Source organism: Glycine max, chromosome 7, assembly GCF_000004515.6.
Source record: "Glycine max cultivar Williams 82 chromosome 7, Glycine_max_v4.0, whole genome shotgun sequence".
In the NCBI taxonomy this organism is placed as follows: domain Eukaryota; kingdom Viridiplantae; phylum Streptophyta; class Magnoliopsida; order Fabales; family Fabaceae; genus Glycine; species Glycine max.
The window spans coordinates 36,887,961-36,908,599 of NC_038243.2; the positions used below are offsets into that span (position 1 = coordinate 36,887,961).

The 20,639-nt window shown below is 27.7% G+C and overlaps 1 protein-coding gene across 1 annotated transcript; it reads left to right on the forward strand.

The window, feature by feature from the left end:
- Positions 1 to 1,507: 1,507 nt before the first annotated feature.
- Positions 1,508 to 4,223, forward strand: LOC100783925 (uncharacterized). The gene is made up of 3 exons (XM_003529281.4): positions 1,508 to 1,856; positions 2,599 to 2,827; positions 3,548 to 4,223. Exons 1-3 carry the CDS (start codon positions 1,584 to 1,586, stop codon positions 4,012 to 4,014), a joined length of 969 nt encoding a protein of 322 aa, XP_003529329.1. The 5' UTR covers positions 1,508 to 1,583; the 3' UTR covers positions 4,015 to 4,223.
- The last annotated feature ends 16,416 nt before the right edge of the window (positions 4,224 to 20,639 follow it).

Below are 20,639 nucleotides of genomic sequence, written 5' to 3' on the forward strand. Positions count from 1 at the left end.
AGACCCAAAAGCGAACACAATTTGAGGGTTAAGAATAAGATAAAAAACAATGATTTGACAGCCATATCCATAACTATATTAAATCATCTTTGAGAAAGAAGCAATTAAGCATGCCGAAAACAAGGAAAACGCATTGCAGTAGAAAAAGATTGGCTTTGAAGTCCCAACCCCAGATTCCCCCACGAGAAAGTTCATTCAAAAATTGTCTTTTATGCAACGACGCGGCGCAGCATGCATCATCAAAGTTGCGCACTTGCACTGCTGCTAATCCTATTATTGTGTCCTTAACAAAATTACAAGAAACCCTTCTTAAAGGAATTTTTTAGAAACAACAAACAAATCCTATGACACTAGCAAGACACGGTGGATTTATCCATGTCAATCCCAAAACTATTTTTTTTCCAAATCCACTTACTATATAATAAAGTTATCATGATAGTGGTTAGTACTTCAACTTCTTTCATTATTATACCCAAAAAATAATTTATTTTAAAACTTAGTCCTTTTGTCTTTTTATTCTTGGTCACTAAAATATTCAACCAATGATAAATAGTTTAAATTACTGAGATTTATTTAAAATATTAATATTTTCCAACTAGTATTTTTTCATACTTATCAACATAAAATAAAATTTTTAACTACGTATTTAAGAGATAAATTTTTTATCAACTATATCACACACATGTTCATATATTTATTTTATGTATAGTTCTAATGATTACATTTATTTTCCTTAATTTTTACATAAATAAAAAATTAAAACATTCAGGAAGTATGAATCACAATTTCAAGAAAATAATCTAAAATTGTTATTATTTGTAGTCAGTTAATCACCCCTATTTGTTGTTAATTAATAATTATATATAAAATTTCTACTAATTGGGTGATCTTGAGTTTAGTTTCTTTAAGTAAGGTTTTAAAATTGAATACGGTAGATGAAAAAAGTGCAATTAATTAGAAAGAAAAATTTTACACTATTCAAATTTTTTAACCGCGAAAATTGATCATCAAAAAGACAAAAAATATATAACATTTCTGGTATTGGAGTAATCATGATATATAAGAAACGTATAAATTACATTGCTGTTTAATTATGACCAGGTGGTTTTATAGACACATAATTATCATTTTTGTATATATGAACGACAAAGCGACAAGTAAGCCCCACAAGAGATAAGCCCATAGTATAGTTGAGCTTGCAATTGCAACGTAGCTTCTCTCTATCACATTCTCCGCTGTTCTAAAACTAGATCAGGATCAGTATGGTTTAGAACAGTGTGATGAGATGAGTTGGATGAAAATTATTGCAAACCACTGACGTGGATCCATGCTGTATATATGAATTTCATTTTACCCAAAACCAAAATATTAATAAAATCAACCAATAGGGTCACGCCACTAAGTATATGCTACCAGAATCTACCCTAACATGTGCGCGCGGCGATTAGAAATTGATCCCACCACTACTCACTTTTTTTTTCTTCGTATATATAAATAGCCCTTTTCCTTAATCCAATTTCCACACACCAATTTGTTTTAAGTCAAAAAAATAAAGACCACCTTGTTCGGTTGTTTTTGTTGTTATGGGTGCCACCTCTATGGTCCGAGGAGGAGTCACGAGGTTTCTACCCCGAAGGGAATATTTGGGGTGCGAGAAATTACAACTTGGAGATGTGGAGTTTGAATTTCTCGATGATGGTGAGATCATGTCGTTGGCCAAAAGTGAAGGTTCTGGCGATGAGTTTCATCAATCCAATGAAATGGAATTGGATGATGAAGATGATGGTGAGAGGGTTGATGGTGGCAGCGTTGAGGAGAATAGAAGCTTTTGGGATAATCAACACCAGCTTTTGCAGGTAATTTTGACATGGCATGTTCTTGATTATTTGATTCTTTCATTGTTTGATTTGCTTAATAGATCAATGTTAATACATGCAAAGGAAAAATTTATCAATTAAGTTGGTACTTTATTCTCATCTCCTACGTGTTTCAATGAAATTTTGAACTTGAAATCTGCAAAACTAAAATCAAAGTACAGAAGCTACAAACTGGCCAGTGTTTAGGAATCTTTTAATCAGAATTTTTTTTTTTTCAGAAGTTTGAGTTTAGTATCCAAATCCATCCATTGTTTGCATAAAGATTTTTATCATTTCAACTCAACAAAATTCATATCAGTTATGATTTTAATTATTCTTAACATCGACAAACTTATTATATTTGAAAATTTGTGAGTGGATGATATACTAATTTTTTTTTCATATTCTCGATGCATTCTAATTAAGTTATAAAAATTTGCTTGAGAAGTAAAAAAAAATAATTATTTTTTAAAATAAACTGAGTTTAACGTATACTGAAAAATATGAACATGAGACACATGATTAAAATTTGAAATATCATCATTAATAATTTCTTAACAAACTGAATAAATTTAATTTTTATTTAAAAAGAAACGGTTGAGATTAATAAACGTTACTTTGATTAGCATGATAAGGTTAGTTTTATCATTCCATTTTTGTCCGAAAATCTTAGTTGGCTTTTGAGGTTTTAGACTCGTTGGTTTTGACCAAGTTGCAATTGGTTATTATTAATTTAATGCAGACCAACCTATATAGAACAACTTCAGTTGAGTCAAGGATAAGAAATGTCACCAAAGAAGCCGTTCAGGATATACAAAACGCGGAAATAGTGTGCAGTTGCAGTAGACAGATAATTTCCAGATCCTGTAGAAACTGTTTCATGATACAAGTCTCAAGGCGCCTTCAGAAGTCTGGTTATGACAGTGCCATTTGCAAAACAAAATGGAGCAGCTCACCAAGTATTCCATCAGGTAAACTGCTATATTGCATTCTAAAAATATAAAAAAAAAAATTAACTGTTCCATATTGATCAAGAATTAGTCAAAGATAATATACATTCATTCCAACAAATGCATGTTTTGATTCTTTTCCCTTTTTGACATTTGTAACACTTTTTTCCTATTTCGTGTTTTAAAAATTGAAAAAGAAGCCTTCTTAATTGGTAGCTAGGTATACAATAATTAATATATAAGATATATAATTAGAAAGAAACTATTATTAATTAGCAACGTTATCTCATTTATTTTTTAATCTAGAAATCACTTTCATATCAATAGGTATTGTCACTTTCCTTAATTTGTAGTTCTATTATAATAACAAATAATTAGGATCATTATCCATTTCAATTATAATTTATATTAGGCATTAGGTGTATACATATTTTCAAGGGGCAACTTGGTTTCCTGCGAAAAGTTTAAGGTGTTAGGTACAAACAAATTTTAAACTTAGTCCCTTACAAAAGTAACTAGTAACTTCAAACTTTTGCATAGACACGCGCACGCACGTAATTAAAAGATTAATTTAACTCAGTCAGTTATGTCATATAAATTATTATGAATTTTCTGATAATTGAATTTAAGTCTTATGAATAAAAATAAAAAAAAAACAAGTACATACAAGTGTAACAATCAAAGAGAGAAGAAAATTCAAGAAATTAGCATCAAAAGCTAACTTTTACCATAACTGTGCAGGGGAGCATACTTTTCTAGATGTTATAGACAGCAGAAGCAAAAAGCAAGAAATTAGGGTGATCATAGAACTGAATTTCCGAGCAGAGTTTGAGATGGCAAGGGCAAGTGAAGAGTACAACGGGCTTGTTCGGAAGCTCCCTGAGGTGTATGTGGGGAAAATAGAGAGATTAAGCAACATCATCAAGGTGTTGTGCATGGGAGCAAAAAGGTGCATGAAGGAAAACAAAATGCACATGGGACCATGGAGGAAGCACAAGTACGTGCACGCTAAGTGGCTAGGTCCATGCAAAAGGAACACCTCAACAACTTCACTTTCAAATTCAATGATGGGAAATTCCGAGGTGATGATGCCAAAACCAAAGCCTAGGGCATCACTGCTAACAGTGGATCTGATGCTAGAAACGAATTCTAAGACAGAAATGTTGAAGCTTCCCAATATGCATTGTTCAGCTGTTGCAGTTTTGTAATCGTAATTAAGACAGAAAAGTAGCTAGGTTTCATTTCTCTCTCTTTAAATAATTTATTTGTAGCAATAGGTTGGTACTTCAAAGTTGCCCTGAATTTGAAAGATCCATTAAACATGTACCTATTTTTTTTATATTTTTTTTATTGATATGTTGCTTTACATATAGGGTGACTCAATTGAGGGTTAAAATCATATTTATTTTGCCATTAATTCAACATCGGTCTTTTCTCTTCTTTGGTGGGCTAGTTAAATTAAATGTAATTAACTTACTTTTATCGCTTTATAAAATCATAGTTCAAGGTGATGAATAATTTTTGCTTAATTAGTTCAAAGTAGCCTGAAAAATAAGATCTTTACATGCGGATTAATGACAATAGTTATCTTTATTTTAATTAACGCACGCTGTTGTTCCATTAACAATTCATCAAAATCGATCAGTATGAAGAGATTTAATTTATTATATAATTAGGGTGTTTTGGATAATTTTTTTCATAAATACATAAAGTGGAAAAAAAAAGAAAAAAGAATTTTCGTAAGCTAAAATTAGCTTATATATAAGTTAAAAATTATCCTTTAAAGAAGTTAAATAAGAAAACTTATATAATTATTTTATGTATAAACTAATTTTAAATTATGTATAAGCTTATTTTATTTTTGCTTCTAATTTAATTTCTCCTTCTATAGCTGTTTATAGAGATGTTTATCCAAACAAATTCTTTGTTATTAATTATGTATTATGTACAAATTATTCATGAATGAAAAACGTAATTTATTTTTATTATAAATTAATTAAGAGAAATCAGAATAAAAAAATAAAAATATCAAGACACAAGAAAAAATAAAATATCTTAAATAAGTTTGGGAGAAGAAAGGTTATCATAAATTTGAGAGAAGATATATGTGACACCAATTTAATGTGATCGCTTATCATAGATCTCGAAGATTAATAAGAGTTCTATAGAAACATCTCATCATATTTTGATCGAATGAATAAAAAATGTTGATACAAAACGAAATTTCATGTATTTATAAAAATGCAATGGAAGCTAAAGTATCCCATAATGATGCCACTGCTTGTAATTGAATTACTTAATTAAGCATCTACAAGCTAGTATCTATCACCCAAGGGTGATGAACATTGCACCAACTTGAAAAACGATATTAGGAGCGAATTTTGTAGTTACATTGTCTAGCTAACAACTATAATATAGTAGCTATTCTTGGATTGATCCTTGTTGGTTTTTGTAACATTCACATTTGAACTTTCCATGTTGTTAATAATATATGGACTTTTAGTGGAGTTTTTTTAATAGCAAAACAAAATTTTATTAATCAGGACCACGAGAGTACAAGATGTACCTAGACCCTTGTGCCAACTTAATTACAAGAATTTTAGTGGACTTGATTAGAACATTTCCAACTTGATTTATCATTAGTTCATGTATTTTGATATTCATATTATTTTTCTAATGGATGTCTTTAGATTCAAACACTTAATATTTTTCAAGAGACATGTTTTGATGTATGAAAATGTGTTTTGCGTAGTATGAATACTTATGAACTAGGGCATTTGCAATCCAAATCAAGTGAGTTTCTTAGAGTATTTGAGTGTTCTCCTCCCTCTTTTTACTTCCCTTATTTTTTTTTCCAAAGTGATATTAGAGCTTGCTTAGTTTGAAGATGTCTAATTACATTGTTTCAATACTCTAACTCAAAAAAAAAAAAACTTTGATAATTGATGTATTCATATGACAACAATGCTTGGCTAGCTAGTGTCAAATACGTGTAGGACATGGTAGAGCAAGTTTACGAAGAAAAAAAAAATGCTAAAACTTTAATGGAAGCCCAATTTTGATGGTGGAAATTTGAAAATTAGTTTTGAAGACTTATAAAAACTTATTCGATAACTTTTCATAATGGTTTTGAGAGTCTTGGCAACTACCAATTAAAGGAGGAGATATGGTGAGGGTTTGGAGGTGTTAATGATGAAGAAGCAGCCACCAATTTGAGCCTTTCAAGCAAATTAAAGGTCCATTTGAAAGACAAAAGATAAGAATCCATCACCTCACAAAGAAATGGTGTCTACAGTGTGTAAGTGAAACATCTTTACGCAGGGTTTGAATTTTTTTTTTTCCCTTCCTATCTTTCTCATTATATCCTTTTACGTTTTATTCTTCCTTCCCCTCTTGTCCTGGTTCTCCTCTTTCCCCTCTTTTCTGTCTGCAAAGAACATATATGTTTTAAAATTTAGAGGACCAAAATTTTGTCTGATTTTTAGAATACCAAGCCATAAATTTGCAAGGAACAAGAAGCAAGATTGAGATTTACGTAGGGAGCAAGGTGAAAGTGAGTCAGCTCTTATCCAATGAGATTTTATGGAATTTTGCAATAACAATTGTTACTGTTTGCAAATTTTTATAACCACAAATTACCCTACGTATTCACTAAGTTAAAACCAACATAAAAACTCAACATTCAGTTCCTCTTCCCCTCTCTCTCTCCTCCTTTTCTCACTCTTTTCATTTTCTATTTTCTTACACAAACACGCAAAACCTTGCGTAAATATTAAAGGGGTAGCTTTTGTTGGTGCGGTGCTAAGTTCTTCTCATCTTCGAAGCTCTCTTCTCCCTTCTCTTCGTCAATATATACCACTTTGAGGTAAGGGGGGAGTGGGGATTAACCTCTTTATTTCATTGAGCAAAAGTTTGTAGGAGGAGATTTGTCCCCCAAATCTCCATAGTTTAATTAGTTCTTTCTATCTTGCCAGCCTCTAATTATATTATCGTGGTGGATTATTGTTGTTTTAAGTTTAAATTTTACTATGAATATTTTTATGATTGATGTTGGCTGTTTGATGATTATTCTGGATTTATATGGCTTGATCTTGAATTAAATTGATGATATTTATTTTTATTTGAGGATTTTGGTGAAAATGGTGATCATAGACTTATTTCACAAGCCTATTATATATGTTTTGACATGAATAATCTTTGTTTGAAATAAGAAAATAATGAACAATTAATACAATCTTATTAGGGATATCATTCTTATTCTTGTCACTTGCTTTTCCCACAAATAGTACATTCAGCAAGCTTTTCATACTCTTTTCCACCATACAAAGTATAATCATTATATAGATATCTATCTTGACATAATTAAGTCTAAGATCTTTATTAGTATTTCAAGTCTCATAAATTGAGTCGACAAACACATTACTTTCGGGTAAAGCTTCAATCAATAGTTTTAGTAGTGAATTAAACAAAGTATTGGTCCACCAATAATGACATTTCATTTGGAAGAGATTAAGAGACACATTAAATATAATTTTGATTTTTTTTACATCTAGTATATAATTTTTGTTCAACATCTTTCAACAATCTATAAAACCTTTTAACTTCCTTATTTGACTATTCATTACGAGAAATTGGATGATCAAGTATACATCATCTTGTCGAATGATTGATTCATGTCATAAAGCATGGAGTAGGCTTAAGCATCATCACTCCTTTACAAGGTTAACATCAAAGTCATTATTATCACTATCAGATGAAGAAACATCTTTATCAGAGGATTCTCCATGAAACTCCCATTGCATATAACTTGGTTCAAATCCCCACCTTAGTAAATCATGCATCACATTACCTTTTGTCTTAGAAAAAAATATTATTGCATTTACAACCTGGACACCTAATTGTCTGGCTAGGCTTGCATCCAAAAGAAATCTTCAAGTCCTTTTAAATACTCTGGTAAAGCCCTATTTTTAAGTTCCATCCATCGCTTGTTTTGTTTAGCATTATCACAATTTCTGCAAATTAAAAAAATGCACATTATTTTTAAATATGTGAAATGAAAAAAATCATTACAAACATGAAAAACTTATGTCAAACAAATTATATCTTTTTCATAAAATGAATTAGAAAAAAATTACTAAATCATTAAAAAAAATAGATAAGAAGTCACATACAATAGGCCAATAAAGATAAAAAAATTTTATAGAACACATGTATTCTCCTTTAAAGGTAATTTTTTTTAGTAGAGTAAAATTATTATGACCATTATGAGTATTTAATGCAACTACATGCCCAAAACTTAAACTTGAAACTAGTAATTAAATTGGAACAACCTTATCCCAATTGATTCACACCCTGGGTTGTCATCATTAAAGATAATTTTATCATGTAAAAGTAGGTTTATAGATCCTTTATAACATGATCAACATCTTATCTACTATTTTAATAATTTATTTTAAAAAAAAGTAAAACATTGACATCTTTTATTCAAGCAATAATCACAATCAATACAAATTCAAAATAATCACAATTAATAATAACTAGGAGGAGAGAGGAACTATGTGCCTCTCTGTATATTTTAAATAAATAAAAAAGGGAAAAAAGATTTAGAAGTTAAAAAATACAACTAATAAAAAATAACTAACTACGTGAGAGTAGTTGATAGTTTTTAAAAAAAGAGTAGTAGAAGTTTAAAAATTAAAATATGTAGAGAGACATGGATGGTTAGGTTGCAACCGTGGTGGAAAGGAATGTTGTAGAGATTGTCGGTGTTGTAGGAAAAGGAAACCAAATCATTGAAAACAACTATGGTGATGGTCCTCGATAATTAAGTCTCGCAACCAGGTATGAGTTTTGGTAGAAAGGAAGGGAAAGAAGGAAAGAAATAGAAAATGACAAAAGGGCATGATGGGATAGAAGAAAAAAAGTAAAAAGAAATAAATAAAACAAAAAAATAAAAATTCAATCTCATCTATACATGTTTTATTAATAAATCCGATGGTTCATAAAACTTTAGCTTCATGCATAAGTTGTTTCACTTATGCGCAGTAGACATCGCCTCCCAAGAAAAATGAAAAAGGTTAAAGTCAAGACTATGAAAAAGGTAAAAATCATGGTGATAGTGATCACTGAAAAGACACATATCACTTCAATAGTAAAAAATGAAACCAACAAGCACAAAACTTAAGAGATTAAGGAAGTTGTAGCTATAAAAAAAGAGGTTTAAATTATAAAAAAATAATGTAAAAGGACTAAAACAAAAAATATGATATTTTATAGAGTCCAACTTGTTATTTAATCCTTAAGTATATAAGTTATATTTTGAATTTACAATGAACCATTTAAATTGTTATATAAGATTATTTTTAATTAATAATGATTAATAATTTCTTTTATTCAAATTCTATTTAAAGATAGAGATAAGGTGTGGTAGATTAAAAATAATAGACAAGTTCAATACACAAATAAAAATAAAAGTATGAAAATAGAGAATTGCCACCCAGGTCTATTTTTAGGGAAAACATTGAAAAAATGGTTTTCAAAGTTAAATATTGGGTTTGAAAATTAATTACATATTGGGAAGGTGCTAGTATCTTATCATATTTGTCCCAAAATGATTTACTCTATTATAAAAGTGCAAAATTTACATAACATAAAAAACATTTAATTTACTCTCAAAAGAAAACAATGCCTTTTTTGGATGTTTTATTTGTTAGTTTTTAAACATGAGAATTTTTATTATTAAAAATAAATTTATTATCTTTGAAAAAAGGTAAGTCATTATTTTTAAACAATACTCTCTCTCTCAACTCATATATAAGTAAAAATAATTAATTTAACACTAATTAAGAAAAATTGTGGACATCATTTAATTTTACTAATCTCAATAAAATAAGGTTATTTTTAAAATATCTTTCGTTAGAATTTACTATCATGAATAAAAAAGAATTGTTGAAAATAGAAACAAAATTAACTAAGGGTATTTTTGGAATTATAGCATTAAATAAGACAAAAATAATTAGATTTACTTATATTTAATTCCAACAAATAAGAATATTTTTTATTTATATATGAGTCTAGAAAAAGCATCATTTATTTATTTATTATTATTATCATCATCATCTTTTAGACAAAAAAAATATAAAATATCAGTGACGTATTCGCAACTATTATGAGAAATCAAAGTTATATAATTTTCTTAATATAAAACATTATGTGTTGACAACTATTAATTTTTTACTGTTAATTTTATATTTTAAAAATATTTTTTTTTTCAAATCTAATTTTCTATTTTCAAAATTTTAATATATATATATATATATATATTATCTTTTTAATTTAAGAGGTTTTTACGATACTCAAATCGAAAGTATATCCAACATGATAATTGTTACCTTTTATGATTTTTATAAGAGTAAATAGTCATTTTCATCCTTAAATTTGTAGAGCGCTGACAAATTCGTTCCCGAAAGATGAAAATTCAAATTTTAGTCCCCAAAAGTGAAAAAACTACAACAAATTCATTCATTTGTTAATTTATAACCGTTACCGTTAATGAAAGAGCCTATGTGACACAGAAGGACGAAAATGTCACAAAAACAATTGTCAACATGACTATTGAATATATTGGACCAAAATATGAGTAAGTTACCATTGGACCAAAATATCAGTAATTTTTTTTGGACCAAAATGTAAATACGTTTTCATTCGACTAATTTGTCAAACTCCAAATTTTGTTTTATTTAAGAGTAAAATATAATTTAATCTTTATCTTCTCTCCCTTTTTTTTTATCATTGCAAACATAATATTACAATAAAATACTTAAAAAAATAGGAAAGCAAACATAATTTAGAACAAATATAATAATAAGTATAATCTATTTGTTACTATAAAATTTCTAATGTGACGATACTTTATCGTTTGTTTAAGTCTTATATTTTGGATAAAGTCCTATCACATTAGAAGTTACATAACAACAAATAAATTATGTTTATTAATCAATATTATACTTATTACTATGTTTGTTCTAACGTATATTTGCTTCTCTATTTTTTTAAGTGTTTATTATAATGTTATGCTTACTACGATTAAAAAAGGAAAAATATGAAGATTAAATTATATTTTATCCTTAAATGGAATAAAATTTAGTGTTTGACAAATTAGACTAATGGAAACGTACTAGCATTTTGGTAAAAAAAATTATTGACATTTTGGTCTAATGAAAAATTATTGAAATTTTGATCCAATGATAACTTAGTGATATTTTGATCTAACGGAAACATACTGACATTTTGGTTCAATGAAAAATTACTGACATTTTGGTTCAATGAAAAATTACTGACATTTTGTTCCAATGGTAACTTACTGAAATTTTGGTCCAATGGTAACTTATTAACATTTTGGTTTAATCTATTTAGCAACTATGCCGACAATCATTTTTGTGACAATTCCTTTACGTCGCATAGACTCTTTCATTAATGGTAATTGACGAAAGTTAAAGGATGGATGAATTTGTCGCACTTTTTTCACTTTTGAGGACTAAAATTTAAATTTTCATTCTTTGAAAACGAATTTGTCAATGCTCTACACATTGAAGGATGAAAATGATTATTTATCCTCTTTATAATGAGTAAATTGGAGTTGTTTGCAATGTAGTTGTTACTAAAGTTTTATTATTATTATTATTATTTAGTAACTAACTTATTTTATAGAATTTATCATTATTTATCATTATCAAAATTAAATAGTTCGAAGTTTTCTCTTAATTTTATTATTGTCTTCCTTTTTGTTTTAGTTTTGCAACAATTAAATAGCTACATAGGGCATCTAAAGACTGATATCGGGATAAGGAGAAACCAGACACAAACGGACTCGGCCCATATTGAGTGAAGGTGCAGGATGCGATTTGGGCCAAGCTTGCTGACCCAAACCCCATAAGAAAAATTAAAAGGAGTATAAGAAACGTTAACGAACAGAAGCACATAAACAACCTTCATGTCATTTTCCGCTCCGCTCAAGCCCACAACGGCTGTGATGATGTCGGAACAGAGCTCCGGCCACCGGTCAAGGCAGTGGTTAAGGGTGACGTCGGAGGGGGACCGGAAAAAAGGAAACGTGGTTTGCCGAACGCTTTTATGCTTCTAGTCTAATGGAGAAATTATTAGGTCATAAACTGTTATTGGACTCAGACTTCAATATCGGGAGACCAAGTATAAAAATAAACAAACATTCATATATTCATATCAAATTTCATATGAAATATTCATATGTTCTGAAATAAAATTATATAAAAAAGTTATAATATTCATAGAAAATATATTTAAACAAAAAGCAAACTTAACATTTTTTAAAGACCCAACATTACAAAATTCAACCATTTACATGTCACAAAGCAATATCATGAATTTACAATAAAAATTAGTGTTTACATTTATTACATTTTAAAGAAAAATAAAAGAATAATAATGGTATGCCATTACATCACGAATTGAATAGATTTTGAATAGAAAAATCATTCAATCAAATTATTTTGTTTTAATTTATCTTTCAATCAGTTTAATTTAAATTTTTAATCCATTTCAATTTGATCCAATTTAAAGCGGTTTGGATTGGATTGATTTTTTATTTTAATCCTAATTTTAATTTTTTAGACAATATTAAATAAAAGGTAACATATATAATAAACATAAAAAATATAATTTAAAATCTCAATTATATTTATGTCATTTTGTAACTAATAATAGAATATTTATGTATCTTAACTCAAATAATTAGTAAAAATATCTTTATTTTTCATAGATAGATGTAAGAAATAAAAATAGGAATGAGTGATATTATAAATTTATGAATAATATATATATATATATATATATATATATATATATAAGTTGAGTTTTCATTGGTTTCTAAAATCAAATTCAAAAATCAATCTAATTAAATAAAAAAAATTGTTTTCAATTTTTTTATCCATTAATTTTTTAGTTTTTTGGATCAGTTTGATTGATTTACATTGGATTAGATAAGTTTTTAATATGTGTCCTATTTTGACATATCTCTCTGGTACAACTCAATATTTGGCTTGTTTCTCAAGATTTATTGAGCGAATTGTTTCGATGCATACACTAACAATGCTCAAATAAACAAAGGCAAGAGGAGAAAGGAAGAATAAAAGAAATACAAGGAAGTGATTGGAAAGGAAATATTTATTAGTGTGTCTCAAATCTCAATCTATTCATATCTTATAAAGTGTTAGTAATTAAGCTTACCATGTTACAAATGTTAATAAATAACTATTAATTCTTTAAAAAAATTACTTTTGATTATCAAATCATTTATAATCAAATTCTTATGAAGAGAATGATAATAAACTCTTGTAAATATAATTATTTATAGTCATTAAAATAACTATAATAGATGATAAAAAATACTATACAAAAGAAAAACAAAGAGTATTTGAATATTTTTTCCAAAAAAGAAAAAATACAATTATCTTCGCAATAAGTACCATAAAAGGAAAACGAAATATCATTATCTTCACAATACAAAGTATAAAAGGAAAATTATATGTTTGATAAAAAAAAAATAAGAAAAAAATGACAATTTAATAGCATATCTAACCACAAAATAAAAACAATCAATTTAATATTAAAATATATATTTATATAAATAAAAATAAATTTTAAAAAAGTCAGGGGAGCCAGCCCTCCAATCATCAACGTGCGTCCACCCTTATTCATGATCTCGAACAATATCTACCTTTCGTATCATGTATTGATCAAGTTTTATAATTCACAAGAAAGAATTAATAAGATAACATAATCATTATATGCCACATCAAGAAGTAAAAAAAAGGATACAATACAGAGATTTAATTAGTATTGGATGATAGAGGGTATTTTCACGGCTAAGTAATCGTAAAAACAAATAACCAGCAAGAAAAATAAGTGACTGTTTTCGTGAGTGAACAATAAAAGTATAACAGAAAATAGCACTGTAGCTTTCCTTCGAAATTAACTAGACATTAGACAATGCACATACAAGAAGAATCTGCAATTCTTCAGCGCACAGCATAACGCTTGCAAAAAAGCCTCAGACACCAACTCTACAGTCTACACACCTAAAAAAGGTGGCATATGTGTATGACGAAAAAAGTAACACATTTTTACCCACAGAACAAGGAGATATTTTCATTCAAAATAAAGCCACAAAATCCAATGCTAACCACTTGTCTTCTAGAGAAAAGAAGAAGAAGAAGAAGCATATTTCTTATGTAGTTTTTTCCCCCTTAATTTATAGACATGCTATATTCATTTCCTTTTTTCTAAGTACACTTTTCTTTTCTTTTCTTTTTTTTTTACTATCATAAATACTCATTATACCTAAAATACTCTTTTATCATTATTTTTAAAAATAGTTTCCCGAATGCTATTTTAGTACTTCTCATTCCAAAAAGGAAACTCCAGAATATAAAATCTAAAATAGAATTTCAGAAACTATGTTCTGGAATACAAAAATAAGGTTCCAGCAACTACTTTTTTGAATTGAAAAATAAATGTTTCAAAAGATCATTGTGTTAAATTTATTTTTTAATTTTCTTTCCCTTACAACTTTATTTCTTTTAATTATGCATAAATCACAAAAAAAAAGTGTTCAAACATACTATGTTTGAGAGCTTAATAATGAAAGAGAGGAAGAGTGTTTTGATGCCTTGGCAATAATGTATTATCGTGGGGGAGGGAGTGTGCGATAGTGCCAGAGAAAGAATAAGGTTTGAAAAGGAAGGTCATTTAAGTCATTATCAAATTAAAATAAGGAAGGAGAGTGTACTTAGAAAAAACAAGAGTGGATATAGCATTTACCAATTTCTATTGTTTTTTCTTTTCATTTTGGATTGGTTACACACTGAAAAGAAGAAGAAAAAAGTCCAATCAAATATATATAGTCTCTAATTGAGATAAAAAAATGAGAAATATAAAATCAAAAATAAAATAAAGTGTTAATATATATATAGACATATATTTGAGTAATTAAAATAAATAAGGAATTCCTTTTTATTTAATTTATCGTTGATATTATTATTCATTTTTTCTTTTAATTTTCCTTATCATTTTTTAATATTTAAAGCTTAAATATATATTTTGGATCCTTGTAAGTTAGCATTAAGTGCAAAATCCAAGAGAACACATGTATTTAGAAGCACTTAATGCTTGATTTCACATGTGTTTTCGAGAATTTCACACTTAATGCTTGATTTGATTCTAATGGAACTTCGAAAATAGAACATTAGAGTTAATTCAAAGTGTTTTTATGTCAAAGAATTGGGTTTAACCAATCTTAGTGAAATTTGAACTTCTATGTTGGTCAATGGACTTGTGTTGGATGTGTGTGGGATTATCAAAGGGTGTCCATGGAAGGATTCAAACCTTAAACACTTTTATTTTCCGCTAAAAAAATCATATAATCAAGTAACATTTTTTTTTTGGTTTTGGATTAGAGATCATGAATGTCTCCTGACCCACTAGATCAAAGACTAATCCTATTTGCAGTGCATGGTTGTTGTTAGTTTAAAGAAATTTTACATATGATAAAAATCAAACACAAATTCTCTTACTAAGTAGATTGTTCTCACACATGATGCATTTGCATCTTGGCATTCTCATATGCATATTTAACGTATTTTCGTTTAGTGCACATTATTTTTGCATCCTTAAACCATTTTGTCTAGTCAATTAGTATCATTACTAGTACTTGTTAGCTTAATATTTGTTATTATTTCATGTTTATAAAGTTAATATACGAGCACATACCATATAAGAGTAATGTATTTTATATGAGAGTGAGATAATAAACCTGGACTGCATAATAAAACATAGACGATCAAGATTTAACATAACCACTTAAAAAATAATGTGAATTTTTTTATAAGTCACGAACATTAAATTTTAACCCTCAATTTATTTGAAACCACATTTCCAAACAATGTATAATTTTTTTCTAGAAACACCATCAGCCCATAAAACACATTTGAGTTGATCTTCAACATCCATTTCATATGCAAAATAAAATGATGGATTCAATTCATGATTCTTGTTGAAGTTATGAATAAATACATATGCATTTGAGTCTTTAAGAGGTGTCTTTAAATCTCAAACAGTTTTGTAGATCCCTCTCCGTGTGCATCTAACATTTTCATAACCACCAACACATTATTTTATTAAGTCGTGTGTTTTTGAAGGTCCAATATTTGTTCTATCATATGCATGCAATAAATTCTTATAAACAATACTAACTTTTCTTGTTGATCTAAGAAATTGTCTCTTACTAGTGATGCAAGCGGATGTAAATGACCTTCATAGAATTAAGCAAGTTCATATTTACCCTCCTTTGATAGTTTGAAACCAATACAAGCATTGCATTCTTCTCTAGTAAGACGTCGTCTTCTAGTTTGAGTTGAACCATTATCTTTCGATTTATCAGGGGTGTAATCTTTCTTGTGACAAATAAAATACTTCCAAATCACCACTTTATTTTTTTAGCTATTGATGACAAACACACACTAAATCTGACACTAATTGCATTATTAGTGTAAAAAATTTCTCCATCTTTCAAAGTATCATATAATTGTCCAACCTTCGACTTTGACTTTTGACCACAATAAGACACCCATTCATCTTCCTGCAAGAAATAAAAATATTTGTTAACATATTTTGATACTCTACTATCAAACTACATGTCGATAAAAGCATATGGGCCCAAATAGAAAATGTACTAATCATTTTCGATATATTAATCTGGAAGGACATCTAAGACAAATGCTGGGAGTCTCTAGATCGAAAACAGAAAGAGATATTGTGCATGTACTTTGGTGTTCAATTATTTTTGGTATATGAAAACATAGGAATATGATTATTTTTTATAATGCTCATATGGACACGATAGCCCTGGTTGAAGCTATAAAATATCAAGCATGGTCATGGAAGCAACACAAACCATCGAGCTTTAATAGTCCCTATGTATTATGGACAAGGAATCCTGAGGCTTGTATTCGTAGGAATGATTAGTGGTATTGGCAAATTGCTATGTGAAAAATGATGAATGGATTGGTATATGCAGGTGTCCTTTACATATCAAGGTTTGTTATTGTGGTGGTCTGGTCAGTGGAAGATGCATTAAAATTACATTCAAAAAGTTAACATGTTACCTTATATGATTGTTGTGTGAGAGTGTCCTCTTCTTCCATGGCATCAACTTCAACTTCATCATTTTGATTATCATTGATACTTCATTAAATGAACAGAAGAAAACATTACAAATATCACAATTTACATGTAAAAGCTAAATATTGAGAACTAATATAAATCAATAAAAACAAGAAATTACACACCTCATTGTCTTAAACGTAATGGGCAGTGGTACAAGGAGGTAAAAATGAGAAAGCAAATTGTCCTTTTAGGCACTGATAAATTAAAAGAAAAAAAAAATCGAAGAAGAATGTAATGAAAATTTTCTAAAACTATAGGACTGATTAGAAGGAAAGGAAAGGAAAGGAGATTGAAAGACAAGAGATCATACCTTCTTATTATGAATACATTCAGCTCAATTCCTAAGCCGCAGTCTGCATGAAGCAACATGAATAGCAGCAACAACAACAGATCGTGAAAGGGAGATGAGAAGGGCACATGATTTACTAGAATTTGAGATTTTTAATCTCAGTTTTTTTTAATTATAATGCATGTAAGGTTAAAATTAATTTTTCTCATTTTTTATTTTAAAAATTTAATCATTTCACACTCATACATACCAAAAAAAGAAGAATATATAAATTAACAAATCCTATAAATATTTGTTGACTTATATACACTTATTTTTAACAAATCCTATAAACATTTGTTAATGTATACACACTTATTTTTAATACAAGTACATTAACAAATCATACCATTATATATTTTTTAGTTATAACTTATTAATGTATTTATATTAAAAAAATAAGAATTTACAAATCTCATAAGTATTTGTTAATGTACACATTTTTATTTTTTTTATAAATACATTAATAAGTTGTATCATTATGTATTTTAAAATATTTTTTAATTATAACTTCCTATCTCACTTATATTAAATAATAAGAATATATATATATATATATATATATATATATAATAGTGGCACTTGTGACGGAAAGAAGACGCAAGTGTAGTGTTGATTTTTTTTTCCGACTGATTCATAAAAGACGAAGAATAAAAAATAGTCAAATGTCAAATCACATTCCGTTCCCATTTTATTTTCTTTGATTGATGTGAGGCGTGCGTATGCGTCGTTCAATCGTTGGAGATCGAATTCTCTATCTTTCTCTCTCCTATCATATATGTGTGATTGTGCATGGTCAAATTTTCCATGCCTGCCAGATATGAAAATTTTCAACATATATGAAAAATTAGGAATGGTTCTTCTTCATGTCACGGGAATAATCTTCAACTTATATTCTAATCAACGGTGGCATGAGTGAAAACTCATAATTGTAATGTTTATTTATTTTATCATATATATGTCCTCTTCATCCGCTTTTCTTATTTTCAAATAAATTTTAAAATTACAATTCCTCAACATTTTAATATTGAATAAAGATTCAAAATCCGTACCATAAGGATATTTTGTTTGGCCATTGGGAAAAAATAATTGAATATTGCATTTATTTTTTTAATTTTTCCAATGACATTAGGTGCAAGCAAGGCCACCCCCATGTCCCCATGTATTTGTCTTCTCTAACTTAAGTCAATAATATAGAACTCCTAATGGGATTTATATCTTGTTCTTATTAATTAAGACATCATAATAGGCCATTAACAACGAAACAAATAAGTAATGTGACAGCAAGTATTAAAACAAGTTGGTTTCATTTTTCTTATTTTTTGGGTAAAGAAAGGTACAAGTTTTGTAAATTCGTACCGTTTGGTGGCCAATGCAGCGAACCGTACCGAACCCAAGTTGTGTAGTTTGGTTGAAGTATGCATTTTCAGAACTAAACATAAATAAAAATGGAATCCGTACCTCATTCTCTCCGATAGTGACACATGGATTCCTCCATTCACCGTACGCTCTCACCTTTCTTTCGTGAAAGAAATAACAAAACTAGAAAAATAAAAATACAGACAAGTAAAGAAAAACATCCATTTCATTTTGGAAAGGAAGAAAGAAAGAAGAAGAAAAAGTTAGAAAGAAAAAATAATAATTGATGTGGTGAAAAAAATGAAAGAGAAATAATGATTAAAAGTAAGATAAAAAAGTAAATATAAATATAATTACTCTTATAAATTTTGGGAATATTTTATAAAATAAATATTGAATAAAAATGTAAATATATTTAATATATTTAATGTATTTGATTCTTTATTTATTTAATAAATGAAATAATTTGTAAAAAATATATTTTATATTACTAAAAATAATAGAATTATTTTAACCAAAAATAAAACTCATAGTTCCAATTTTGTCTCGTGACTTTTATTTATTTTCTTTACTTTCCCGCTAACTTCCATTTATCAAATATTGATTAGCTTTTAATTTTTTTAATAATTACTATATATGAATTTAATTTCTCTATATTGATATATTTGTAGTGTAAGCTTTTTTAGAGAATATCAATCAATAAAAAAATATCATTTATATAATTTTTAAAGTAGTTACTAACAAACTTATCATATCTATATATAAAAAAACTTATCATAACAGTTTATTTGTGATTAAGTTATAAAATTATTTTACATTTTTATTATATATAATATTTACTCTTAGTATACTAACTAATATGTAAATAACATTTTTACATTATTATATAAATTGATGTGCGTATGCAAGGTCTCCTAAAAAAACAAAAACAAAAAAGTGCGTATGCAAGTTAGGTACATAATTAATTACAACACATTCTTTACTAATCAAAGGAATAATTAAAATGTTTTAAAAGAACAAAACAACAAATCGCGTATTAAAGCAATGTGGTATAACAACACTACCATATTGCTTTTGTACTTTATGGGTTTTACTAAATAATACTCATAGGACATTGATTAAAAAAATTTTAAAAAATATTATGTAAAATATAACAGAACGTAAACAAAATATATAATTTTACATATTTTAGTTAAAATTTTCTTTTTTTAAAAAAAAAAATCTCTTAAACAATACCTTAGAATTTATCTATACATCAATAATATGTAAGAATCTCTTATATTTAAAACCTACCAAATATAATTAATGACGATAAATATATCTACTAAGAAACCATTATAAAACATAAAGTGGGGTGTATTAAGTCTCTTGCACGTAACAATGAGCACATGCATCCCCATCTCTACCCTACACGCTCACCGTTCACCCCACCAAAGTAGCAAACCTCATCATCACTGTTTCTAGTCCTAAACATCATGTTCCAATTTGGAAAATCCACGGTCTCTATTTCCTGAGTATGTCTTTCACATTCCAATATATTATTGACCATTCTAAAATTGTATTCCTTGTTCCTTCTTATCTGTCTTTTAAGATTGTTATAAAAATAAAACTAAATTCATTTTTATTTTAATAAAATAATCCTATGGGATTTATATTTTTATTCCTTTTTTCATCTCACTTCATAATAAATATATATTTAAAATAGTTAAAGAGTAGAAAATAAAGAAAATATAATTAATATGATATTGAATTTTGTAAATAATGAATAAATAAAAATATATTTTTTTTAAAAAATCTGACAATTAGAAAAGAAACAAATGTAGTATAAAAATATATATTCTCACAATAATAAATAATACAGTAGTAATAAATGAAAGATTTCCCCTC